Source organism: Boleophthalmus pectinirostris, unplaced genomic scaffold (genome assembly GCF_026225935.1).
Source record: "Boleophthalmus pectinirostris isolate CB_2022bp ecotype Guang Dong unplaced genomic scaffold, ASM2622593v1 HiC_scaffold_7, whole genome shotgun sequence".
In the NCBI taxonomy this organism is placed as follows: Eukaryota; Metazoa; Chordata; class Actinopteri; order Gobiiformes; family Gobiidae; genus Boleophthalmus; species Boleophthalmus pectinirostris.
The window spans coordinates 14,367,601-14,394,014 of NW_026571473.1; the positions used below are offsets into that span (position 1 = coordinate 14,367,601).

At 38.4% G+C, this 26,414-nt stretch overlaps 4 protein-coding genes across 9 annotated transcripts in view; 3 read left to right on the forward strand and 1 right to left on the reverse strand.

Annotated features, from left to right (window-relative positions):
* camsap2a (calmodulin regulated spectrin-associated protein family, member 2a) overlaps positions 1 to 10,769 on the reverse strand; it is a 32,611-nt gene extending 21,842 nt beyond the window's left edge. Inside the window, exons 1-3 of the mRNA XM_055165011.1 lie at positions 10,389 to 10,769; positions 10,000 to 10,161; positions 7,964 to 8,223 (exon numbers count right to left, since the gene is read on the reverse strand). Of these exons, the coding sequence (XP_055020986.1) occupies positions 7,964 to 8,223; positions 10,000 to 10,138 (399 nt within the window). The 5' untranslated portion in view covers positions 10,139 to 10,161; positions 10,389 to 10,769. The remainder of the gene's footprint in view (positions 1 to 7,963; positions 8,224 to 9,999; positions 10,162 to 10,388) is intronic.
* On the forward strand, positions 10,346 to 13,303 carry ddx59 (DEAD (Asp-Glu-Ala-Asp) box polypeptide 59). Its single transcript, XM_020924829.2, has 7 exons — positions 10,346 to 11,582; positions 11,659 to 11,841; positions 11,924 to 12,013; positions 12,180 to 12,431; positions 12,514 to 12,666; positions 12,757 to 12,885; positions 12,981 to 13,303. Exons 1-7 carry the CDS (start codon positions 10,824 to 10,826, stop codon positions 13,233 to 13,235), a joined length of 1,821 nt encoding a protein of 606 aa, XP_020780488.2. The 5' UTR covers positions 10,346 to 10,823; the 3' UTR covers positions 13,236 to 13,303.
* A 500-nt stretch (positions 13,304 to 13,803) lies between these two features.
* Positions 13,804 to 23,521, forward strand: kif14 (kinesin family member 14). Its single transcript, XM_055165109.1, has 29 exons — positions 13,804 to 15,056; positions 15,129 to 15,383; positions 15,476 to 15,563; positions 15,658 to 15,756; positions 15,861 to 15,913; positions 15,985 to 16,015; positions 16,105 to 16,212; positions 16,290 to 16,406; positions 16,481 to 16,599; positions 16,690 to 16,862; positions 17,285 to 17,432; positions 17,566 to 17,629; positions 17,710 to 17,894; positions 17,964 to 18,066; positions 18,138 to 18,295; positions 18,373 to 18,520; positions 18,606 to 18,752; positions 18,895 to 19,027; positions 19,099 to 19,192; positions 19,265 to 19,394; positions 19,620 to 19,720; positions 19,902 to 20,002; positions 20,096 to 20,326; positions 20,401 to 20,588; positions 21,094 to 21,246; positions 21,391 to 21,513; positions 22,129 to 22,203; positions 22,609 to 22,747; positions 22,888 to 23,521. The coding sequence occupies exons 1-29, from the start codon at positions 14,059 to 14,061 to the stop codon at positions 23,238 to 23,240; spliced, it is 4,815 nt and encodes a 1,604-aa protein (XP_055021084.1). The 5' UTR covers positions 13,804 to 14,058; the 3' UTR covers positions 23,241 to 23,521.
* A 341-nt stretch (positions 23,522 to 23,862) lies between these two features.
* The window catches only part of LOC129412029 (adhesion G-protein coupled receptor D2), a 59,252-nt gene continuing 56,700 nt past the window's right edge, over positions 23,863 to 26,414 (forward strand). For 2 of the 6 annotated variants that reach the window (XM_055164710.1, XM_055164711.1), the window contains exons 1-5: positions 23,863 to 24,020; positions 24,106 to 24,142; positions 24,333 to 24,357; positions 24,595 to 24,807; positions 25,046 to 25,681. In XM_055164710.1, coding sequence (XP_055020685.1) covers positions 24,107 to 24,142; positions 24,333 to 24,357; positions 24,595 to 24,807; positions 25,046 to 25,681 — 910 coding nt within the window. In that variant the 5' untranslated portion in view covers positions 23,863 to 24,020; position 24,106. Of the gene's footprint in view, positions 24,021 to 24,105; positions 24,143 to 24,332; positions 24,358 to 24,594; positions 24,808 to 25,045; positions 25,694 to 26,414 lie in introns of all 6 variants that reach the window. The other 4 variants (XM_055164712.1, XM_055164713.1, XM_055164708.1 and 1 more) reach the window with 3 other exon arrangements.

Genomic DNA, 26,414 nt, shown 5'->3' on the forward strand with positions numbered 1-26,414 from the left:
GTGGATATAGATTTCCTCCACTGTGGTCTGATGAGATCAAATAACAAGAACAACTAATCTTGTTTGCACTGGCCACATACACACATGCGCACACGCACACATGCACACGCACACATACACACAGACTAATTAGTAAATCACATTAATATACTGTGAGAAGCAAATATGGGACTCTAGTCTTAGTTCAGTTCATTTCAGTCTTTTGTCAAACATGAATGCCTGAATATGTTTAAAGTGTGCACTGTGAACAGATTAGATCAGTATAAATCACAATTATATATTTTCTGAAATTGTTCAGCTTTAATTTTCACAATACAAAAAATAGAAGTATACCACAGTACTGTTTCTAGTCTAACAATTCATTTTACAGTGAATTCCAACATTCTGAGTTTCACCAAATAACTGGTACTGAAATCCCTGCTCCTATTTTAAAGAAAATTATGTACTGCATTGTACAGCATTCACACACATGGCCTTATATATACGGCATCCAGAAACATGAGTGAAAGAGAGAGACCTCATCAAACGCATGGATGAGGATCTGTGGGGGAGGAAGAACAGGCGCTTCCAGCCAGAGGGAAGCTAACACACAGATACTGTAGCTCCTCTGTACTTCTACTGCCCAAAGACAAGACCACTCTGTACTCTTATTCATCTTATCTAGCCTTTTATAATCTCCTCTGTTGAGTTATTAAGTTTACTCTGTGATTTAGACTGCACTAACGTCTACCTCCTTTAGCTGTGCCAAGAACATATGTTTCAGTCACTTTACTTGACACTAGATCTGGACAATAGAGCCCAAACTTGATTTTCATTTATATTTTTATGGTTTCTCATGCAAACTACATAACCATCACTTTAAATGGGAATAGAGGGAGATTTTTTAAATAAACCCATTTGCATTTATTTTTTTCCAAAGTCTTAAGTCTCCTCCAAAAAACATGCATTTGCTGCAATTAGCTATAGACCTGTCAAATAAACAAGCCAATTACGATATTCAATTAGACTGTGATTAAAATTTGATGAATTGCTGAGTCCTACTATACGCTAGCACAACTGCATGAATCCATATCTTCCATCTGCCTTGTGAAACACTGCCAGCTATTTAGCACTATTCAGTTACATAATGTTTTGCAACCCGATGACACCAAGAAGGAAACAAGCCTTCTATTATATGATACCCCATTTTCTCCTAATAATAGGGAGATTTGAACCATCTTTCACTTAAATCTGATACAGCATACACCTATGACAGTATACATAAGCTCTGGCTTTTCTCTCTCATGTAAGAGGATTGGGGCCATAAATCTCATATTGATTTCTCAGGAGAAGAAGCTTCTCCTTCATGGTAAATATCCTGCTTTTATTGTACTACAGCTTTGTGTTTTTGTCTGGATTTGTACCTGGGGACATCCATTAATCTTTAATACAGTCCAGAGGTGAGACAAGACTCAAAAAGAAATCTATAGGAACAGCTGAACGAGGCAGAAAAAAGGTTCAGTTTTAGGGTTTACCACACAAAGATATGGTTAAAAAAACAAAATAAAATTCAGGATTGATTAATACAGTAATAGTTAAAGGAACTGTACCTGATTTCTACCGTCTTAAAACATGAAAAACAGAACTAGTTTATTACGGTTAGGAACAATGCTTAAATTATTCCTTTCTTAATATATTTCATCCTAATTATTCACCATAATGATAACAACCATTAGCATGCAACCAGTGCACTTCCTGATTCCCGGTGGATAAAACAGTTTCCAACTGGATGCGAACAGAACACCCCAGTCTAATTTTGACGCTAAGAGCTGCGTCTGTAAATCTGTATTGGAGCAAATTTTACAAACTTGCAGGAACATACTTTATTTGTTATCCTCCGAGCCATAAGTCACCCATGATCTCTACCTGTTCCTCTGAAGTATCAGTACACATTCCTATCTATTTTCAGCACTCTTTAACTTTAACTCAGTAACTTTCAACATTTTCTCAACTCTACCTCTTGACTTTTTCCTCATACTTTCTCTCTGAATCAACAGCAACACATGCGCACTTGAAGATGCAATTATAATCTGATCAACAAGCAAATTGTTTCTGCTGGTTTAGCTGACTCCATGACAGTTTAAGAGAATTAAAGGACTACATAGTCCAAGACTGAACAGTGAGGTGTGCTACAGAGTACACTCCCACTGGATCTGCTCTGTTGGGAGTTGTCTAAAACTGAATCCTTCTGCCTCAGGTCATTTCATGCCGACTCAGCTGGAGTCTGCTGGACACAGAAATGCACTCAGCCACATTACTTTTTTGGAAGGTCATACCTGGCCTTGCTGAGTGGCTATTTATAATTATTTTATAATATTTTCTCATGATTTATGTAAATGAATGAATATTTAAGATTTTAGGCTCATCATTTTAGTCTTTACATAAGAGGAAGGCATTCCCTATTAGTCAAAAAGGTGCACCACTGCTGAGCAAGAAAAAACTTCAAAAGTACAGAAGTGGACACTATGCACCAAAAAAGACCAACAGTTTCTAAAATAAGACTGCAAATGGAAGGAAAGCTTGATGCTAACTTTTGGGCACTCAGAGGAGAGATCTTATTTTGACCTTGCATCTTAGCAGGTCTCCACTACCCACCCCAACTGACTGGTGTTTGCTCTGTGTTGTTGGTTTAGGCTGAAAGGTATTTTTACCACTGCTCCTTTAGATGTACTAGAATATAAAGTGTCAAACAAAGGTATGCGCTTTGTATGCTTGTGGAGTCATTCATCAAGTGGAGTTCAGTGTAGTGCTGCACAATATATTAAAAAATTATCGTTGCGTTACATTTGTCAGCTCTTCCAGTAACTGTACTGCATTATTGTCCCTCTGACCTCTGATTGTGTAAGTCTTGAAAAACATATTCATTTTTGACACTGTTAATATTTGAGCACATTCAACAGGATTTACTGATATAAATAAATCCAAAGCTCAAATGGATTCATTTTTAAACTAATGGTTTTAATTCAAACAAATGTAAAATAGAGGAACACTATAATGACTTGTTCAACATAATCGTATTAAACATGATCCCAGTGTAACCCTCTGCTTGGAGCCAGATAAGGTCATTATGGATTATATGTGTTACATATGCATTATGACTCATACTGGCTCAGGTGTGAAAACTATTTCCAACCAGAAAATGATTTAACACACAATTCACTTCTAAAAATGCTATGTGAAATGACAGCTCTTGATAATTCTTATATTTTACTAAACCAGCAATTAAGATACACACAAATCTTGGTGTGTTCCACAAAAAAATACTTGTCAAGACCATGTGGAAATAACATTAGAATATAAGGTAAGGATTTTCTAATATGTACCACACACACTGAAATGAAATATACAGCATTTTCAAAATCAGGGTATCCCCAGGTTTGACTACCCCAAATTTAAGAGTTTTTAAGACCTTTTTAAGACCACTTAAATGAAAATTAAGACCAACATCACACTCATTATGCAGGTGAAAAACTCCAGATCCAATTCTAATAATGACCAACCAACTACGGTACTACATCTAGAATCTAAGAGCCACTGTGGACTAAACCTACACTTCCCCGTGATCCATCCAACGTTTTCCTCCACTGTACGGATTGTTTACCCAGTGCCACAAACCAAAGTATTGTTTGTGAATACTTCAAATTAGACATTCATTCATGTGATTTCACGTTCTTGTTTTTTTCCTCCCTCCAATTAACATTACACTTCAGACTGGTTGAGTATACAACAAAATAGGCTAATGAAATTTAAGACATTTGTGAAAAAAATTAGACTTGGACAATATAATGTAAGACTTTTTAAGGCCTTAATTTAGGAACATGAAATTTAAGACCTTTTTAAGACTTTTAAATCCCCGCGACTACCCTGAAAATGCAGACAACATTATATTTTCATTCAAAATGTTATGGCTCAGGAAATAAAAAGGGCATTTAAATTTCACAAAATGCTATTCAACCTAAGCATCACCTGCTGCTAATTGGCTTTAATGTGCTCATTTTGTGCAAAATAACTTGAATGAAAACCTAATCCATCTGAAAGTTGATCTGAAAAATGCTATAGGCTATACACATCATCTCCTAATGAGCCTATCCACAGAGCTGGTCCTGGGAGTTGGGGCCATTGGCAGCGAGCAGATCAGACAACGACGGGAACACAGCGTACTTGGCTGGGCTTCCCTTCCACCCTGCTGCTCCCTCTGCCTTTGTTTGTGACATAATGCACAAGGAAACATTAAAAGACAGTCTGATGTCGAGATGGCTTTGTATCTCTATCTGTCTAGAAATTCAGGTCAATTTTGGTGCAACTCCTGTTTTTTGTGTGGAAGTGGGCGTGTGCTAGCTGATGTAGTCTACAGGATACTATTCCCTGCTTGTGAAAATCAGGGTTTGTGGTGAGCCTAGCATGCAGAATGGACTTAGCTTCACCACACCCCCATCCCATCTCCACGTAGCAGAAACATAGCGACATATGCAGCGAGCACCCCCACTCTCTCTCTCTATCTCATACACCTACTCACGCGCACACCCCAGCAGCCTCTCCACTCGGTGTAACCATGGAAACCAGGCGCCTGCTCAATAAGGGCTACATAAGAGGCGGACATAGACGAGGATGAAAAGTGTTTTCGTCAATGTAGCCATGTCACACAAGATAATCTGTTAAGCAAGAATGCAAACTGGAATTAGGGTATTTTACAAGAATGTTATATCAACTGAACATTACCAAGATTATAGGGGTGTCCACTAATAGAGCACTTGGGTAAATAGGGACAAATAAATAAAATTAAATAAGAGCCAAGTTAGGGCTGCAAAACTAATCACAATAAAATCAAACCGCAACTTGAATAGGCTCAATTTGCATTTTTTCCATAGTTCCCTCACAAAAAATGAAATGTCCCATCTTTCTTTTTTGTCTTTTTGTGAATTCTTCTGGACATGTTTGAAATGTGAACTTTGTACAGAATCCTTTTGAAATGTAACTCACACATCAGTCGCAATCATAATACTTCTCCAAAAATCACAATAATGACTGAATTGAACCTCAGATTATGAGGAGGAAATGCCTACATCCAGGAACATCCCTTTAAGTAAATAATGGAGCAGTCTGCTTCCCATGCTTTGATCATGTCTGTACCTCTAACAATTCAGATGGGTCACAAGAGTTTGTTTTAAAGAACAATGGAAGGAATAGGGACAGTCCTCTCATGTATTTACTGTTACGGCAGCAAACATTTAGCAGACATTCTTGGTCAAATGAAAACAAGCCTTGTGCATTGATTATTCATCTAAAACTGCTATGTATACAAAAAAGTACTAGGAAACAGTAGTAGTAAAGGTAGTCAAATCACTTCTGCTAACTCATTCCATGCAACAAAATAATACATAGTCAAATAATAAAAGATTTAGTTGACTGATTAATTGACTAAATGATTACAGAACAAAAATCCAATAAAATCTCAATCATGATACAGCACAATATAAACTAAACATTTAATATGCAAGATCTATGTTATGTACATGAATAGAGTTAAACAATTGTAAGGTGTTTGAATATATTAAATAATACTGATAGATAGAAAAAAACATTGTAATTTTTCAAACTAAAAGATGTTTGGAAATGACTGAAGGCTATTGTTATTTTCATAGTAATCCTAAAACGACATGCTAGACTAAAATTTTAATTTCCATGCCGCCTCCACATCAAATCACAGATGGAGGTGAGTCTTACACTGCATAATGTGTGTAGGCGACTGAGGGTGAAGGTGCAGTCAAATTCATCAAAAGCCAGAATCATCACATGGTAAAACACAAAAGAGAATGAAGAATTTCAAAAGTTTATACAGTCAATACATAGTAAACATTATCTCATCATGTTATTAACGTGCTGAAGCTGTGGTACTTCTGGCAGTTGCAAATACGTCATTATCCACTCTTCATTAAACTGAAGGAAAACACTTCAGGGATCCAGCCGCTATAATGTCTACCATACACTGTATCAAACACAATGGCGCTCCTCTTCTAAGAATGCAGCCATTAAACCACTCAGCCTTAACAGGATACAAAAACACTCTTTGTTCTACCTCTTTGAGCACATATCCCTGGACACTTCTGCTCACCTCCTCAGTACTGGAAAAGACCTCTAAATAATAGATCATCTCCCCCTGAGCTGTCAGTCTTTCATTCATCACGACTTCACTGTGTTACATGTTATGATATAAAAACAACACATGATGTCGTAAACATACTCATCACTGCAATGTTTTATTACTGGTGTTCAAGTAATTACATTTTAATCACGAGTCAATGCTTGGTCCTTTTTAGTTGGGTAGTCCACAGCAAATCTTCTGTCATATAAAAGCATGTGGTTTGGAATTGAGATGTTGAAGGGGTAAATTTGACAGTATTCAAGTTAAATTATTAAAAGTCTATATTGTATTGCAAATGTAACTGTTTTTAATAAGACTTTATGAGGAAAAAATGCCCAGCCTTTAGCTAGAAATAATGTTAAAAAAAGGAGTAAAACAATACAAGGAAAAATCAAAAGAATGAAAAAAGAGAAATTAAAAGATGAAGCGATGAGGACTGAAGACCAGAGGAAATAGACAAACGTGCATGGTTGACTGACTTTCGAAAAAGTTGTGATGCTCAGATCACCAAGAGCTCAACTCAATCAGCTCAATTCAATCAGCTCAAAATAGTTAAGAACTTCTCTGTCGTTCATCTGCCCAGTATTGTACTTGAGCAGCTTTTGAATCCAATTCATTTTGCTCAAATGTCATTACACACACTTTTACCCTGCCTATCTCTTATAAATATGCACAAGATTTTTTTCAGAAATTGAAATCCTGAAAGCAATGGACTGGATAGCCTTACATTAACCTTCAGATTAATTTTAACATTTAAGCCTTGCCTGGTGAAAAAAATAAATCTCAAACAACTTTTTAGAAATTATGCTCAATGAGATTCCAAGCTTCTTCCAAAGACAAGTTTTGTGGTGTGTCACACAAAATTGTAAAGCGGAAATCAAGGATATTACTTGTCCAAGCAATTTTTAAACAACCCAGAAGGCAGCACGAGGAAAAAATATGTTTTCTGTATTTTCCTCATAATGAATAAAAATGTTTTTCATAACAAACATAAACATATACCAACTTATAATAATTGCCATGCAACACACACCCACAAAAAAAACCAAAAACAAATGTATTCTGCCAAAGACATAACTTTGCCATCTTCAAAATCATTTAATAATTTTAAATGATTGTAATAAATGATTCCTGTCAATAGATAGCAGTATGGGAGCACTGGGACTCCCAAATGAACTTAAATAAGTTTTGAATTAGCATAGAAGAGAAATTAAACCCAGCAAGGCTCTACAAACAGACTGCTGCCATACTGTGTGCTAATTGCATTACAATTGCAATGCACTGAAGCAATGCAGTCTCCTATTGAGAAAATGCCCCCATATAATGAACATGGGCTGATCTCCAAATCCACTGCCTCTGGGGTCATCTCTCACAGTCAGGATGTGCTGTAATGAACACTACTAACACCAAAATACAAAAACGTGCCAATATATCCATTTGAAGTGAGAATAGTTTTGATCTGGTTAATTCTTAGAAACTAAATTTCTGTGCTGTACTGAGGGCACTCACTTCTAGCTCAGTCCCTGTTAACCTAACCCATGACATCAGAGGTATAATACTCCCTATAACAGAAGGATAGCCACATTGGACTGTACTAGACTGGAATGGAATGAATGCTGTCTTGCTGGATCCTGTACTGATGTAAATAAATGTGCCCCGTATTAGCACTGTAGCCTCGTGCCTCTTCTCTACGTCCTCGAAACAACACATGGACCAGATATTTGCGTAAATTACATATTGTTTTTGTTTTTTGTTCTACATGTTTAAACACACATCTCTTACCATCTGCAGAGGCCTCTTCCTCAGGTCCCTCTCGGTGACCAGTCTCTCCTGGTCAGTGACGTAGAGGCCGCGTTGGGCCAGAGCCTGGATCACAGCCTCATGTCCCTGCAGGGGTTTGGCTGCATCAGTCTTTAGGATGAGGCTCCCTGCTCGGCAGTACAGGTCAGCTGACAGCAGCAGACTGGTCACCGGGGGCTTCAGATGCTCCTGCTCATACTGGTCTGTATAGAAGGGCTCCTGGAGGTCTGCAGGGATACTGTCTACAAGAGACAAGGGCAATCAGGGTTAGCTTTAAGATCAGAAATGCACAATATAAATATGTACATTAGAGGTGGTAATATACTAGTATATACAAGTACAATAGCACAATTCTGTTCAGGTTTGCCAAAATATTTACTGATTATTGTTTTTGTAATACTCTAATGTTGATTAAAGGTGGGAGATACAAAATCAATATAGCCTAACCAGCCTAAATAGTTGTTTTGGAGTTATGCTAAATTGTCTATTGCACATTTAGTATAGTATGTATAAGAAAATAAATATGAAAAGGCTACAAAAGTAAATTAAGCAAAAATAAAACATCCACAGAGGTTTATTCTAATCGTAAATTAAACTGTTCATTCACATTTATGCAACACTGTACTCAAGAACCTCAACCAATACATTTACACTGCAGGTACATGTAAGATCATTTTTTTATGAATTATCATTTGATTCTCAACATTGCTCTGATAGATAAAAGCAAAAGCAAGATAATTTATATAATGTAATTGCAATTATACAGTATTTTTTATTTTTAAATGTCACGTTCAGTTTCAGCAAAAACATAGATATAGGTTATAGTTGTATATGTAACTTGCGTTTCTATAGCGACCACAGAGGGAGTAGAAAATAGATCAATTGAACTAGTCTGTATCTGTGCACTGTGCAGCAGAGAGCTCCCTGGGAACACCCTTCATTCCCTCATCAAAGAGAAACACCTCCAGCTAACTCACCAAAATCTATCTCAGGAATACTGTTGCTTCTATTGTTATTTTAAAACAGTCCATGTAGAAAATTCATCAGTGCCAATGAAAAATGTATTTTCCTTATACATGTGATATTTGTGCCTCAGTTTTGGATTGTGTACACATGTAACACCACTGCGATACAACCCCCTTCCTCCTGCTCAGACTCTTTGTCAATAAATCACAGGAGGCTGTTATCAACAAGGGCATCTAGCTAGCAGCACTGAACTGCACCAGACCCACCAGACCCATCGTGTGTTAGCCTACTATAACATAAATAATTTATTGATTTCAAATGTGAATAAAGAAGTATAAAATATAGTATAATTCACTGAAAGGACATGAAAGAACAGCATGTCTTTTCATTTATAGACACTACTGTCTTACAAAATTACAAAGAAGGGCTAGGTCACAGATGTAAACAGATACATTTCCAGGCCACACATCTTGCTTACAGTGACATGCAATGGCTCAAGATCTCCATATATTGGGATCTGGAAATAAGCCTCTTTTTCTGTGTCCTCTTTCTCACGTCCTCTGCTTCTCTCTGGGGGGAGTCATGTTTTTGGAATAATCCAAAAACATGCAGCATCATTTCAAAAATACACTATGAAGTAAATCAGATGCTTCACTATTGTAAATACAATAACGATAATTTGCTGTTCGAGCTGTATGACATCATAAGCTGTTTGTCATCACTGTCAAGCCAAAGCGGGTCTCTGACCACTGCAGACCAAATGTAACCTTTGTTTTTTTCTTTTCAAATATAATAACTGAAATTGTATTCAACAAAATAAATAAATTATTTAGGTGGATAACATCAGGTTATTAACTATACACTACAGCAAAGTTTAAAGTTGACATTGGATTGAAAAAGCTAATTTGTGCAGCAGAGTAAAGAATAGAAAATTGAAAGAATACAGACACTAATCAATTATTAATGAGCAAAGCAATTAAACTATTATTTTATTAGAGCTGTTTATTTAGTGTTGTCAAGAGATAGCCATCATACAGGTAAACAGAGCCTACCTGTCCCATATGCTTTGGAGACCAGCCATGTGAGATTGCAACAGATTTTGGCCCTGGAAAAGTCATAGTGCTCAAAAGGTTTCAATGCAGGAGCAACAAAGGGTCTCTTGACATCCCTGACGTCCTGGACTTCACCCATTTCTCCTTGGATCTTCTTATAACCTGTGAAGCAAACGCCGACGCATCCCACCTATTATTCCAATGCAACAAATTGCTGTTAGAGTAAACAGACTGCTTGGATTCTCGCTCTGTAGAGTTTTAAGACATTTGATGAGTTATAACATGTAGGTTTTCTGTGATCGCTTCGCTTTCTATTTATAAGACAATAACAGAGGGCAAGTCTTGTTATTTTTCATCCATTCTCGTCTTTAATCGTAGAAATTGCTCACGTTTGACCAGACTGAAGAGCTCCCGTCAAGTTTCAATGAAAAAAAAATCTTCGTTTGGACAGTGAACAACAATATTCCCATTATTCTTGTTTCGCTTGAGTCGAGAGATCCCCCCTCTCATCTTCATGAAATAGCGTCAATATGGCATGCATTTTACGGGCTCCGCTCCGCTAAACGTGCCATGGTGCGGTTTTTCTGCCGCACTGTGGCTCCAAAGCGCTGCACCTTTGTTGGGTATTGCGCATGCGTAACCATTGCCTTCAAGTCGGTTTACGGACTACAATTCCCGTCATAGACCCAATAGCCTACGTGATCATTGTGCGCCAGTGTTTGTGTGGAAGGTTTGACGAGGAAGCTTTTTGCAACAGCAACTCAAAATTAAATAATGTATTCCATCTTTTAATCTCGTTATTGTTTGCCCGATGACAACTAAAAATGTTTATGCCAAGAGCTCTCAAGGTGAAGCGATCCAGTGAGAGTTCAAATGTGGTTTTACAGAAGAAAAGTAAGACAGATGAAGAGGAGACTGCAGGGAGCTCCGAGACACATGTTCAAAACGATGTGTATGGCCAAAAAACGCAGAATGAAACCGATCACGAATCTCCTTTACAAGAATCAGATGAGGAGGACGAACCCGTGAAATCATTTAAGAAGAGCCAGAGATGGCCCGAGCCTGGGGAACCTGTCTGCGTTATGTGTGGACGCTATGGGGAATATATTTGTGATAGCACCGATAATGACGTCTGCAGCCTTGAATGCAAAGCCAACCATCTGGCTAAAATGGGAATGAGGACTGTGGGAGAGGTCTTTATTCGTGAGAGTGTTCTCACAGACGGCAGGACATCTCCCCATCAGCCTGTTTGTAATGCAGGTGATTCTGAACCTGAGTATTCATACAAGGAGGACTTTTTCATATCGGGCCTGACTGACGAACAGGTGAAGCGCATTCAACAGGAGCTGGGCATCAGTATAAAGGGAGAAGATGTCATGAGGCCTGTAGTTGAATTTGAACATTGCCACTTTCCAGTGACACTTGCTGCAAATCTGAAGAAGGCTGGATATGAGACTCCGACCCCAATACAAATGCAGATGGTTCCTGTTGGTCTCAGTGGCAGAGATGTGATTGCAACCGCTGACACTGGATCTGGGAAGACGGTGGCCTTCTTACTGCCTGTGATAATAAGGTCTCTAAGGGTATGCTATTTGATGTTACATTAATCATGACGTTTTCCGTTAGTTCTGAATTTATATTTAACGTGCTTTGTTTTAGAATAAGGTCCAAACTGTGATCAGTCCTCTGGCTCTTATTCTGACCCCCACCAGGGAGTTAGCAATTCAAATTGAGAAACAAGCCAAAGAACTGATAATGGGACTCCCCAACATGAGAACTGCCCTACTAGTGGGTGGTATGCCACTCCCTCCACAGCTGCACCGCCTCAAAAGAAGCATCAAGGTACAGTCTATAATTTCCCTTTTAGGTTGTAGTTTTTTTACATATAAAAATATATTTTTTAAATATACTTTTGTGTTCTTAGATTGTGATTGCGACACCAGGAAGACTCATTGAAATCATCAAGCAAAAGGCAGTGATTCTGGACACAATGGAGATTGTTGTTGTTGATGAGGTAAGGGAATCTCTCACACAGTCACACATGCAAAAATAACCATGCCAAATTCATTTGTTTTGTTTATGAATATGTCTCATCTTAAGACAGTTTTACCCTATTATCATTATTACTAAACATTAAGTATGCTTGACGTTAGCAGTTGAAACATTGTGGTGTTTTCTAGGTTGACACCATGTTGAAGATGGGTTTTCAACAGCAGGTTCTGGAGGTTTTGGAGCATGTCCCTGAGCACCATCAGACTCTGTTAGTTTCAGCTACTATTCCAACAGGAACAGAGGAGCTTGCTGCACGACTGGTTCAAGACCCCATTCATATTTCAGTTGGGGAGAAAAATCAACCTTGTGCCAATGTCAGGCAGATACTCTTGTGGGTAGAGGAACCTTCTAAGAAGAAGAAGTTATTTGATATACTTCACGTATGTTTAAGACAAATAACAATAACAAAAAAAATTATTTTTACAAGTTTTACTTTAACACAGTATTTTTTTTATTATTTAGGACAGTAAACTATACCACCCTCCAGTAGTAGTATTTGTCGACTGCAAACTGGGAGCAGATCTCTTGTGTGAGGCAGTCGCCAAGGTGACAGGACTAAACTCTGTCTCAATTCACTCTGAGAAGACTCAGTGGGAACGCAACCGTATAATTCGGGTGAGAATAATAATATCCACAATATAATAAAACAAGTCAACAACAAGGCTAATAAAATAACACGTGTACACTGCCTATATGTTTTTCCAGGGCCTTTTGGATGGAGACTTTGAGGTGGTAGTCAGCACTGGTGTGTTAGGCAGAGGTCTGGACTTGGTTAATGTCAGACTAGTGGTTAATTTTGACATGCCAAATTCAATGGATGAATATGTACATCATGTAAGTTGTGTGTACCACTGCTGCCTATACACCTTTTTACTTTCTGTTGACAAATGGTATTTTTTAGTTTTTATTTGTGTGTTTTATTTCCATAGGTGGGACGAGCAGGTCGGCTGGGGCACAGAGGTACAGCCATCACGTTTCTCAACAACAACAACAAACGACTTTTTCTGGAAGTAGTGAACAGAGTCAAACCCACTGGTTCAATTCTGCCTCCACAGCTGCTTAATTCACCTCATCTCCATGAGCAACAGAGAAGAGCAAAATTAAAAGCAGGGTCTAATGACACAGTGGTGACTCAAAACAATATTATTGACATTATAAAGAAGCATAATCATTCAAAAAAGTAAATTTCCTAGACATGTTCTGTCATTTGTAAATATTTGTGTAAACTGTTATTAAAAATATGAAGTTTGTACCAGTAGCCTACAGATTATTTATATTTACTGTAATACTGTAAGGATATTTCTCAGAAATATATCTCACAGGGTGACCTTCAAAACTGCAGAAAAAGAGGGACACGAGGGAGGTTGAATGTGATGGACAAGGACAAGGAGTACATGATCGTAATCAGGATATTTAAGACCATAGATTAGAAGTGCAATAACACCATAGTTTTTATTTTACAATCCTGAAAGCCATACACCCGCAAGCCTTGTTTTCTCTGCATAAAAAAAGAATATTACATTGATGATGCATTGATGCAAAAGTTTAACCAGAACCTTAATGTCTGTGAAGCACTCGAGTCTCTGCACTTCTTAATAAACAAGATAGATTTATAATCACACTTCCAGGCTAATGTCTCCACCCAGTGTCGGATTATGGCATTTCGGACCCTACGTGCCTACGTAACGTCAGTTAAGATTTCAACCAATCAGCAGTGAGTTTGAAGGATGGTTTGAAAATGCGGCGGGCGAAGGCGGAAGCAAGAAGAAGAACATAAACAAAGCAGCTTTGACTGTAGGGATCGCAGAACAAATCATTTTTTGTATATTTTTAATATTGTTTGATTTGTATTTTTGCTACAAGGGTATGTACATTAAGCGAGTTTACTTGCTTTAGAAACGTGATGTGTAGGTAAAAAAACAAACAAAACGAATGCCGTTAATTGTAGTAATATTGCTCTTGCTCTAATTTTAATTTGAGGTGTTTTATATTTGAAAAGAGATTACAATGTCGCTTTTTAGTGTCCAAGCGAGGAAACATACAGTGTATTATGACCATCTTCTGTCAGGTGGGAGGGCTATAAATCGAGATGTAAAAGACTCGGTAAATTCGGTAACACTGGATTCTGTAAACGAGGACAATGGCAAGACGTCGGAAAGGAGTAGGCAAGTGAACAGAACATATGTGGTTTCTACACCGCAGACTCCTTACCACGGTCGCCTCACACTACAGAGGAGGTCAAAAAGGAAATCTGGGAGTGAACGAACATTTGTAGTAGACAACAGCCAGAGCAGCACGCCAGCAGCAGCAGCAGCATCAGCGGAAAAGAGACTGACACTGCAGAGAAGAACCAGGACGCCTTCGTCCATGGATAAGAGCGTGAATCGCGGGTCGAGGCTTAGCAGCAATGCTCACCTCGCTGCATCAAAAGTTTTGACTGAACCAAACGGCAGGACAACCGCTTTGGTTCGCTCAGTTAGTTTGAAAGATGGAGGAAAAAGTTACAGAAGAAAAAGTGGTATCCGCATCGAAGGCAAGGCAAAGGTGACAAACGGCTCAACGCCTTTGTTACTAAAATCTACTGCTAGGCATTTGGAGAAAGATGACAAAGGTTTTAACACACCCACCAGAAGGACCCAATTTGAGAAAATAGCTGCAAAGCGAGATGTGTTTGAAAAACTGGCAGCTAAGGAAGCCTCTAAACCACTGCATAAAACCTCAAGTCTAGAAAGATCCAAGTCACGAATACAGCAAAATGGTGATTCAAAACCTGTTCCAGCTCCCAGAGTTGGCAGAGTCACAAACTCTGTGACCAATCTGAGTACCACAACTGCCACTCCAAGAGGAGAGTCCGCCAGGCCGAGAACAACCACCACTGCACCTACCCCAGTGCAACCGGAACAGTCCCTTTCCCGACCAAGTGAAGTTGTGAAGCAGCCAGATACTCTACAAATGGAAAACAGTGCAGTTACTGTTGCAGTTCGTGTCCGCCCTTTTAACACCAGGTTAGTGGTGTTCTTCTGAGGTTGTAATGGGTTGTTGATCTAATATTTCAATTAATTATTTTCTTGTTTTAGGGAAACGACAGAGAAAACTTTGCAGGTCATTTTTATGAATGGCCAAGAGACTGTAGTCCACCATCCAGACACAAAGCAAAGCTACATTTTTGCGTACGACTTCTCTTTTTGCTCAGTGGACATCAGTGACTCTGCCTTTGCAAGCCAGCAGACGGTTTATGAGAGCTTGGCCAAACCTCTCTTACACCGGGCATTTGAGGGTTACAACACCTGTCTCTTTGCCTATGGTCAAACTGGCTCAGGGAAGTCTTACACGTGAGTATTTTGCTTATTTTGTATAATCCATCCGTCTACTCAGAAGATCAATCAACATTTTTCCTTGTCTGAATGTATAAATGACACTTTAGAATGATGGGGTTTGGCGATGAGGCAGGCATAATCCCCCGATTCTGTGAAGATTTATTTTCAGAGTTGACTTCTTTGAAAAGTGAAAAGGTACCTTTTATTTTACTTATCACAATGTTATATTTATTAAAGAATGTTTCTTTTATGTCCACTTTAATGTTGTGTGTTGTGTTTCTTGCTCTAGGTTAATTGCCATGTAGAAATGAGCTATTTTGAAGTGTACAATGAGAAGATTCATGATCTGCTTGTCACCCGGGATGATCCCAATCAAAGGCACATGCCAGTAAGAAGAAAAAATGTATTATTAAAAAAAGACAAATAGTGTATTATTTTTTTTATCCATGTTACACCATGCAACAAGTTAACAGAGAAATATTTTGTTTTCAGTTGAGAGTCAGAGAACACCCAGTACATGGCCCTTATGTGGAAGCACTTTCTGCGTAAGCGATTCTATTTTTTTATTAAAAGAAAAAACAAGTCATCAAAACTTGTAAATTTTCTGTTTTTACAGTAATGTTGTGGGCTGTTATGAGGACATTCAGGCGAGTTTAGTAAATTATTTCATTACAGTATTGAGTCATAGTAACTTTTTAAGGGTTAGCTTTACATGTTTGTTGTCTGTTGTATCTAGGGTTGGCTACAGCTTGGCAATAAACAAAGAGCTACAGCTGCAACTGGAATGAATGACAAGAGCTCCAGATCACACTCTGTCCTCACCTTAGTTATGACCCAGACTAAAGTATGACTATTTTAATGCAATCATATAAACTATTTTATTAGAAGATCCACTGATTTTTAACTTTTTCTTTTTTACAGACTGAGTTGGTTGAAGGAGAGGAACATGACCACAGCATCACCAGCAAGATAAACTTGGTGGATCTGGCGGGCAGTGAACGCTGTAACTCAGCTAAAACCAGTGGGGACAGACTCAGGGTATACCACAATTTCATAATTTGTTTTTTGTTATATTAACATGCATGATTATTATTTTATCCTTGCTTTTATAGGAAGGTGCTAGTATCAATAAATCCCTTTTAACGCTTGGAAAAGTCATTTCAGCGCTTTCTGAGCAGGCTTTGAGCAGAAAGAAGGCTTTCATACCATACCGCGAGTCTGTTCTTACCTGGTAAGAGTACATTGCCATATTATTTTATTCATATTTTTTATTTAAATATTTTAATTTACATAACTATTACATTGTTTACATTAACTGCAGGCTGTTACGGGAGAGTCTTGGTGGAAACTCAAAGACGGCCATGATTGCTACGCTCAGCCCAGCTGGTTGTAGTGTGGATGAAAGCCTCAGTACCCTGCGCTATGCTCAGCAGGCTCGGACTATCATCAATGTTGCCAAGGTCAATGAGGATACCAACGCCAAACTCATCAGAGGTATGACACATACATTGCTGAAGATCTTGCAAATGTGAAATGTGTGTAAAAGAAACTATCTCCAATAAAGAATCATTCCAAATAGCTTTATTATGTAAACTAGTGGTTTCAAGTGCCTTGAAGTTTGAATCTATAATCACTATTGTTCCCAAGCGTAATATTTTTTAGATTTAACAAATAATGCCTCTTAGTTTCTATTTGTGCAGCCAGACAAAGTTGCTTTTAAAAATCCTTTTAATACTCCTGAGAATGAATTTAATTGTTTTGTTATTCCACCTTTGGACACTAAGGGGAGCTGTTGTCTCTCCATTATTATGGAATTATTGGCATAACTAGACTTGTACAGTTAATTCAGTCATTCAATCAGCTCCCTGCTTCTAGTCACGACATTTATGACATGTTTATTTTCTTTTATTTTTAAGACCTAAAGGCAGAGGTGGAGAAGCTAAGAGCAGCTCAGATGAGCGCCCAAGGTGTAGAGCCTGAGAGAGTCAAACAGTTTCAGCAGGAGATTGTGGCCTTAAGGAATAAACTGTGCCAGCAAGAAAAAGAAATGGTGGAGGCCAACAGGCAAGTAATAAACCTCTCTATATTAAATGATCAGTGAAAAAGCTGAAAATTAAATAAGACATAATCTACAGTAATAGTGTAGGATCATGCCAGGATAAAAATATTATATATGGCTCACTCTATAACTGTACAGGGCATGGAGAAAAAAACTTGAAGAAGCAGAAATTCGTAAACGTGATGAGGCCAAGGAGTTGCAGGTTAATTTTGATATTCCATTATACAGTTTAAATGTAGTAGTTGGTAAATCCTTGATTTTCCTTTTATTTTATTTTTCCAGAAAGCTGGTGTGACATTCAAAGTAGACAACCGTCTTCCAAATTTGGTCAACCTCAATGAGGATCCACAGTTGTCTGAGATGCTTTTATACATGATCAAAGAGGGCCAAACAACAGTAGGGAAAATGAAATCTAATTCAACCCATGATATTCAACTGACAGGAGCTCTGATTGCAGATCAACACTGGTATGAAAAGCATCATAAAAATGCTCCTATGTTTCTTAATATCAACAATAATTTACTTTTTTTCTTCAGTGTTATAAGCAACATGCAAGGTACTGTAAGCATTACGCCAATGGAAAATGCCAAGACTTTTGTTAACGGCAGTCTCATTTATGAATCCCATGTTCTTCATCACGTAAGTAATTTCCCAAAAGCTTCATTATCCTGTGTAATAAAGTGTAATTTAATCATAAACCGTGTTTTCAGGGCGATAGAGTGATTTTGGGTGGGGACCACTACTTCCGCTTCAATCATCCAGCAGAGGTTCAGTCTGGGAAGCGGGTGTCTTGCTGGACAGGTGCAGGCGATGGGCACAAAGATTTTGAATTTGCCAAAAATGAGCTGCTTGCAGCTCAAAGAGCACAGTGAGTTAAATTTTATGCACTACACATAACCATTAAAATGGGTATTAATCAAAATAGCTATTTTGTTTTCATTCAAGACTAGAGGCAGAAATTGAAGAAGCCAATTTAAAGGCTAAAAAAGAAATGATGCAGGGAATACAAATGGCGAAAGAGGTGGCACACAAAGAACTCTTGAACCAAAAGGCTCTTTATGAAGACCGGATTCGAGCACTAGAAAGAGAGCTGGTAATGAAACATTCATTAAAAATGTTTTAATAATCTATCTTTGTTGTATGGAGACATGTTTTGCAAACAGTATGATCTTTGTTAGCATACAGAAAATGAACGCAAACGTCAGCAGGAACTAGACAAGCAAAAGGTGGCTTGCCAGATGAAAGATCTCAAAATGGCCAAGTTGGAGTTGGAACAAGAGGTTGACACCCAGAGGAAACGCCTCCGCTTGCACATGGAGGCCCAGGTCAGACTTGGCACAAAAAATCTGAACATCTGTGACCATATGACTTTGTTTACTATGTTAAAGCTTTAGGCTCTGATGAAGGTACTCATCATATGTTGTTTCCCTTGGGTGTATTTCATATTTCTTATTATTTAACTTCCAGGCAATGGAGGAACATCGGGTCACTCAAGCTAAGATTGTGGAGGCTCTTGAGGCGGAAAAAAAGAAAATCAGCAGGGAGCTTGAGGAAATCCAAAAGAAAAGAGCTTTAAGGGAAAACCAAAGTGTCAAAAATGGTGAGTTTGCTATTTTAGACTGATCATATCTAATTTAGTTACCACATGTATTTTAAACCACTGTGTTGTAGATTCTCCTAAATGGAATGCAATGAAGCTGTCCTTAATGATTGAAGAAGCCAACAAGATAAGTACGAAGCTTCGGAAGAACACAGTTTTTAGCAGGTAAGGTGGTCGTGTGTCAGAGGGCTAGAGGAGAGTATTTGTTAAACACTCCTGATGTTTCTTCTGCTGCAGACATGAAAGCTCTGAGAATGATCAAGGTGGGCTCCATGTTCGGGTACAGAACACAAAGCTTGGGATCTCCACATTTTGGAGCTTGGAAAAATTTCAAAACAACATGGCTGTCATGCGAGAACTTGAACAGGTTTGTCTTTTTTTATGTTATTGCTAAAATAAAATAATGTATGTTTTACTTCATAAGGCATTTACCAGAAAATGTACCTGTGTATAGTAAACTTATAAACTTATTCTCTGCTCAAAATCTATTGGCAAAGTGAATTCCTGCCTGTAATGTCCTATTTTTAGTGTTGACAATATCAACATGTGTAGAAAATGTTTGGTCATGACACCAGTGATTTTATCTCTGCAGGAGGATTCTAGCTTTAAAGATGACGATGTGTTTTATGACCCTGATGATGAGTGGGAGCAAGATATATCGGCCTCCTCTTCCTCCTCTTTTTCACGGCGCAGGTAATTATACATTATTTACATCCTGTCCTCATAGTGTGTCTTGCTGTAATTTAATTTATACATTTTTATTCCTTGCATTTCTTTTACAGTTAACAGCAATTTATGTAATACAAAAGGTGTGTTTATGAATGAAAAAAAAAACAAAAAAACTTAAATTTTGTCTGATTTTATTTGATTATAGGAGTAGAAGCCTGTTAAAAAGTAGGAGAATTTCTGGCAAACTGTACGAGATCAGAGTTCATCCAATCCAGAGTCTTCATAATGGTTCCACCCAAACTTCTGGTAAAAAAAAAAAAAAAAGATAGATAGATAGATATAGATAGCACTATGTCCTCTTTTGCATCTCAGCCTGCCTATGTCCTCCATTCTTTTCAGGTTTAATGGGTGGTACCAAACCTCCGTCCACTTCTCCAAGCTCAGCAGACTCTGCCATACCAGGAATCTGTAAGGAGCTGATTGGCCAATCAGTAGCTCTTCTCCGGAGTTGTAATACCTCAGAGGAAAGTTTGGCAGACCGACTGGCCTCTGATCTATACATAGTTTACACAGCAGCCCAAACGATCTCTGATTTGTATGACAGCCTGGATGAGGACAATACAGAAAATGGTAAGAATATATGTTTGTATTAACTGAAATATATTTTGTTAAAGGACATTACTCATTTTGGAATTTTCCTGCAGTATTCATAGGTAACCCTGTAGCACAAACTCAAATGGTCAAGTCGACTATAGCCATGGAGAGTGCGGTGTTTGTCACCATGCAGTGGTTGGCAATAGTGAAGTCTTCCTCAGGCCTGCTCTACACAATCACAGAAGAACTTAAGAGTCAAGTGAAGAAAATGGGAGGATTTTTTCAACTTCTGATACAGGTACACATGAAAAATACTTTAGCCCATTACAGGCAACAGACTTGCATAATATACCTTTGCTTTTCAAGGCACTTACTGTCAATATTTTAGTCCAAAACCGCTGGAAACACATTTTCAGCTGAGTGCAGTTTGGGCATGGGGCTGGCTAATCAAAATGCAAAGGATTGATTGACTGGTCTTAGCTTTGAGCTGTTTGAGCTCTGTCTATGGAAATAGCCAAGCAAAGGGAATTCTCAACCTTGAGCCCCAAACAGCACATGAATATATGGAAAATAAATCTAAATTCCTTACCAGGCCCAGGACCTAAACACACAATTTCACACCCTGGCTTAGATTCTTGCTCAATGTGTAGAATTTAAATGTAACAAATGTGTCCTACGGCATGTGCATGTTTGTGTGTAGAACCATTTGCTGTGAATCACCAGTGCATAAATTATGTTATAACATATTTGTCGGGCTGTGCTGATTTGATGCTCTCTGAAAGTTACTTGTTTTTCATGTACAGGGTTGTGAGTCTGAAATTACGTCAATGGTGACAGAAGCTCGGCGGAAGAGTAGCCAGTGTCTGAATGCAGCGTTGGTTACGATTTGCCACTTGGCAGCAGTGACAGGCTTGCCTCTGAATACTATTGCCCTCACAGCTCAAGCCACTGGCAAGGTAATGCCGCTAATAATGCCACTCATTTTACATAACCCTAACCCTAACAGCCGTAGGGAAATTTAGTAAATTTCTCTTGTCATCATTTTACAAAAAATGCAGTTATGATTTTTATAAATAATGCATTACTTTTTTCCACTGTAGCCTTCAATGATCACATCTCTGCTGAAAGGAACTAGTAAAGGGCTTCATTCTCTCTTAGAGGAGAACCTCAACATAACCAGAGAAATGCTGAGGGATGCCCAGTTGGCGTATCCACAAAATCCGGTAGGACTTAAGTATGAAAAAAAAGTGACTCTGACAACTCTCATTTGAATATGAATCAGTTTAAACAGAATGAATAGTCACAGTATATTGAGATTGGCCTTCATTTATCAAATATACAGCAAAACTGGGTGTATGGTGTTAGGCAAAAACAATACTAAGCAATTTTTTTAAACAGTTTGAACATGTGCAAATTTGCCCATCATAACACACCCACTGGCGCTCCCATTACTCTCATCCTGAGCCTAGGCCCAGCCAAAAGTGCTCACCACTGGTTCAGACTGAGTTTGGGCTGGGATTAGTGGTTCACCTATTGTTTCTGTATCTTAAAATAATGGACTTGCATTGTCAAATAATTACCTGAACTGATGTTGTGATAAGTTAATCTTCAGATAGCAAATATATTCTTATTCTACACTTATTCTACGATATGCATTGCTATGATACTCTTGTCTGCAAAATGCACTTTTTGCATTATTTTGTGCCTATAAACCCTATTGAGAAGTAATCTAAACCTTAATTAAGATTCATAACTGTCTTGCTTCCTCCAAAATAGGTACAAATATACAAACATCTTTGCTCATAAGATGAAGGCCTTTTATTAATTTATGTTTGCAGGTTTTACAAAGCCTTAAATCAAAGGTACTTGACTTGGCTCGTGCTCTTCAGAACTACATGCTTTACCATATCTCTGTAAGTATGGTCCCACAGCTATAATTTAATAACGTTTGTGGCCAATTGAAATGACTTTGAGCTACAGTTGGTATAAAAGTCTTGACTCCTCACCTGACAGTTCTGGCAGGTTCTTTGTTCTGGATTGGTTCTTAAACTCTGTGTTTATCTTTTTGCTTTGTTAAGCACTCAGGTAATACATGTCTGAAGAGAATAAAGTCCAATCGGTCAAAGCTGAGTTTGTTTGCCTTTATCTTTGCTACACACCAAGCATCTTTGTTACCAGTGACTTGCAATACTGTTATGTATGAATGGATCTCAGCATATGTCCATTTCTGTTTCTACCAAAATTTTTTTTGTGAAAAATTGGAAAATAGTTTAGTCATTGGTAAATCTATTATCCTTAATTTGTGTTTTTGTTGGCAGGAAATGCAGGAGAAAAAAGAGTTTGAAGAAGCAGCTTCAACTTCAAGTTGCCAAAAACTGAGAACAATAGTGACCCAGTTGTTTGAGCTAAACCAAGTTCTTGGACAGCTGAATTGTTCTTTATCCACTGCACTTCGAGGTACTGATATGTGGGTTTTTATGCAGTGCAAAAACCCAAGTTGTTGAAACATTTACTTGACTTGTATTTCTACTGATTATGCAAAATAATAATACTGTTTCGTATGTAATATGCTTATTCAATTCTATCACATTTTTTAGGGATAGACACAGATGTTAACGTTGGAGGCTCTAGAGACCTTATCTCATCATCAGCCAGAAGAGTGGATGAGCTCATAACTGGTCTCTTTAAGGACAGAGAAGGGATGCAGTCTGCCCCATCTCCAAATACTGTACACAATGATATTAATTCTGCCCTCCACTCACTGTGCCTGCCGTGGCCACAGCACGCAGAAGGGGAGGGAGGAGCAGACACTTCAGAGAGGAGCTCAGGAAGTGATGCCTCATGCCAAAAAAGTGCTACCATTCACAGCACAGTCAGAAATAGAGTTTTTAGTAAAGTAGTCTACGCTTTGCCTTCAGGTGGGATAGGTGGAAGTCCACGCTGGGTTTAATGCTTATTTATTTCTGTTTTTAAATCACGTTTTACTGAAAAAATCTCTTCCAGTGCTTTGTAAGTGGTACATTCTCTGTCATAAATCGAGAATATTGCAATGTATGTAACAGATTTCATCTGAATTTTAACAGCTTCTTTGGTGTTATATTATCCTTTTATACTTGTGATTTTATCACGCACACACACACACACACACACAGGCATGTAATATTTTCTACCATGTTTCAATACTTGTAATGTACAGGGTCTCTAAAATACATGCTATAAATAAACATGCAATAAACGTGCATATGAAACAAAATATTGTTTTATTTTATATATGTAATGCTAGTGTCTCTGAGCAGGCTTTCACAATCTTAACATCTTTTGTGAAGTTGGAAATACAAAGTTTTTATCCTTTTTCAATTAATATTTGAATATTCTCACTATTCCTCTATCATTCTGAGAAGAGAAGAATTTCACCTCGGATTACATAATTTTGGTCACTAATCTTGAAGATACAAATCAAACCTAGCGGCTCTGACACGTGTTGCATCCCGGTCTGGGGCAGCCCTCTGCTCTGCTAAACTCTGGGCTACACCCTCCGTTCAGCTTCAGTGCATCCTCCCACTGCAGCTGGAGGAAGCAGAGGGCTGCTTCTCCAATGACGACCGAACTCACGAACAATAGCTGAACTAGAACCTAAGGATTTAGCCTCTCGCTAATAGGCTATTTAGATGCTGCTTTTGCCAGACGTGCGCTCATTGGAATGACAAGAACCGCGCCAAAAGTGACTCAGGTAAACCACACGAAAGGCCTAATCTTTGCATTTTATAAACTAAAGTGGACAAACCCTTTATCCCGTTTAATTGTTTACTTTTCAGAATGCATAAAACCGTGTGGATAAAAATTAAGATTTTTGTAAGTAACATTTGACAATTGATTTTCTTGTAGAACTATTTGATCTTAACTCTTGAAGATGCAAACTTGCTCAATATTTTCCCTGAAAGAAATGTGTTTTTGTCATTGTGCAGTAGGGCTATTTGGCCATTCTGTCTGGTGGCCTTTATACTACATATTAACTATAGCTTAACCATATATTTCATTTCAGGTTTGTCTTCAGAGCTTTTTATCAGGTAGGTGACTCAACCTGTGGAATTGCCGATGTATAGTTTGATGTTAGAATACTGGGTATCTTATAGACCTATAGGAGTTGTAGCCTACATTGTAACTAAGCTTAACCAAAGCTTACTGACAGCAGTAATGTGGTTATAGCATTAAAAACACAGGGCATCATATTTTATCTGAAAATGTATGACTAATAATTCCTTGTACCCTGCCTGCTCTTTGGTTAAAGCCCATTTGTCTGTTAGCAGCCTTCAGTGCTTCACATGATGAGACATACTATGAGTATGTGCCTGACCATCTGCAGTGGGAAGAAGCAGAGAGAGTGTGTAAGCAGCGTTCAGGAGCCTTAGCCTCTGTATCTAGCTCTGCAGAGAACCAAGACCTCTCTACCTTCCTCAAATCCTTGAACATTTCTCAGCCAGTGTGGATTGCCAGGAAAACTGTGGCAGACACACAAGGTAGGTCCACTCTGTCATTTTAACATATTAGCACTCATTTTCAAACATAGTCTTTGTGTATATTCTTTTCAAACATTGCATTTGTTTAAAATGGAACTGACAATTTTGGCATGAAATTTTGAGCCACAATGTTTACAGTAAGAACACGAGGACACAGTGGAATTGTGTTGCATACTTTCCAAGAATAGTGCCAAACTTTGCACTAATGCCTCTTTTCCCTGTGTGTGATGGAATAAAGGTTCTGAAAGCCTCATTCTGGAGTTCGCTGGGCGGTCGGACACGAAGAGTGCTCGCCTCAGACACAAGTTTACTTCTATGGACTCCATGACCGTTTGCACCAAGCTTCGCTTTGATCCAAACTGCTTTGGAATTTCTTCTGTCTTTTCCTACTCCATCCCGTCATACAGTCATGAATTTCAGCTTCGTGCAAACCTAATCAAGGCAAAGCCCGTGCAGCTGGCTCTGTTGGTCCATGGCATCCATGGGCCTTACCATGAAGCTTTTGAGCATGACAGCTCTTGGCACTCAGTCTGTGTTTCATGGAGCCAAAATAGGGGACACTGGGCCATGTTTGCAAATGGGACTTCTGTCTCCATGGGCGATGGCTTACACAGCTCCAGCCGGATTGGCCCTGATGGTCTTTTTGTTATCGGCCAGGAGCAGGTCACCTTCGGGGGTCCTTTCAAAAAGCGTGAATCATTCTCTGGTAGCATCACACAACTGCACATTTGGGATCGAGAGCTGACCAGCCATGAAATCCGCACCATGGAAAACCTGTGTTCACCTCCTTCTTCTGGGCTTATGTTCAAATGGAGTGAAGAGGCTATGGAAATAGAATCCACTGTCACAAAGCTAAAAGATAGGACGTGTCAAGGTACAATAGCGAGTACGCATCATGTATGAAAAAACGTTATCTGAGCGCCAAATCACAGCATTTAGCTCACTTTTGTTCAGTAAAGCTGGTGGATTCTATGCAAATGTCACTTTCAGTTCAGTTTTTTGTTTTGAAGTTGGTGGGTGGAGTTGCTAAAACAGTACATACAGATCATCTAAGAAACATTTTGGATTGAATACTTAGCTTGAATCATGCAAAGATTTATTTTGATGTTTAAGTTCAATCTATTTGACAACAGAAACCTGATAATTGAAACCTTATGAATATTTTCGACATTAGGTGAACAGACGTTTAATCCTTTTAAACTATAAAAAGCCTTTCTGGTTTGTTGAATATCCAGTAATGTGTATGGTTCTGGGCAACAGAATTATCTTGAGTATTTCCTCCTAATGTCTCTTTATAACACTGGCAGAGTTTAAATGATCTAGTTTCTCTTCAGTCTGTGTGTAATATGAGCTTGTGACTACAGTAATTGGCAACCGCAAGGGCTCCCAAATGGTTGTAAATTTTTAGAGAGTCACATCATTCAGAATCCCACCCTTAAAAACAAACTTGTGCTGTTCTGACATCATTGTCCCCAGTGAACAGTCAGGGGCCAGACACCCCTTCTCTGTGCTCATTCTCCAAGTTTAGGGGAACTCCAGTAGAATAACTTGCATGACTTGTAACACTTAAAGGTGCACTCTATAACTTTTGATGGTGAAGGGTCTGC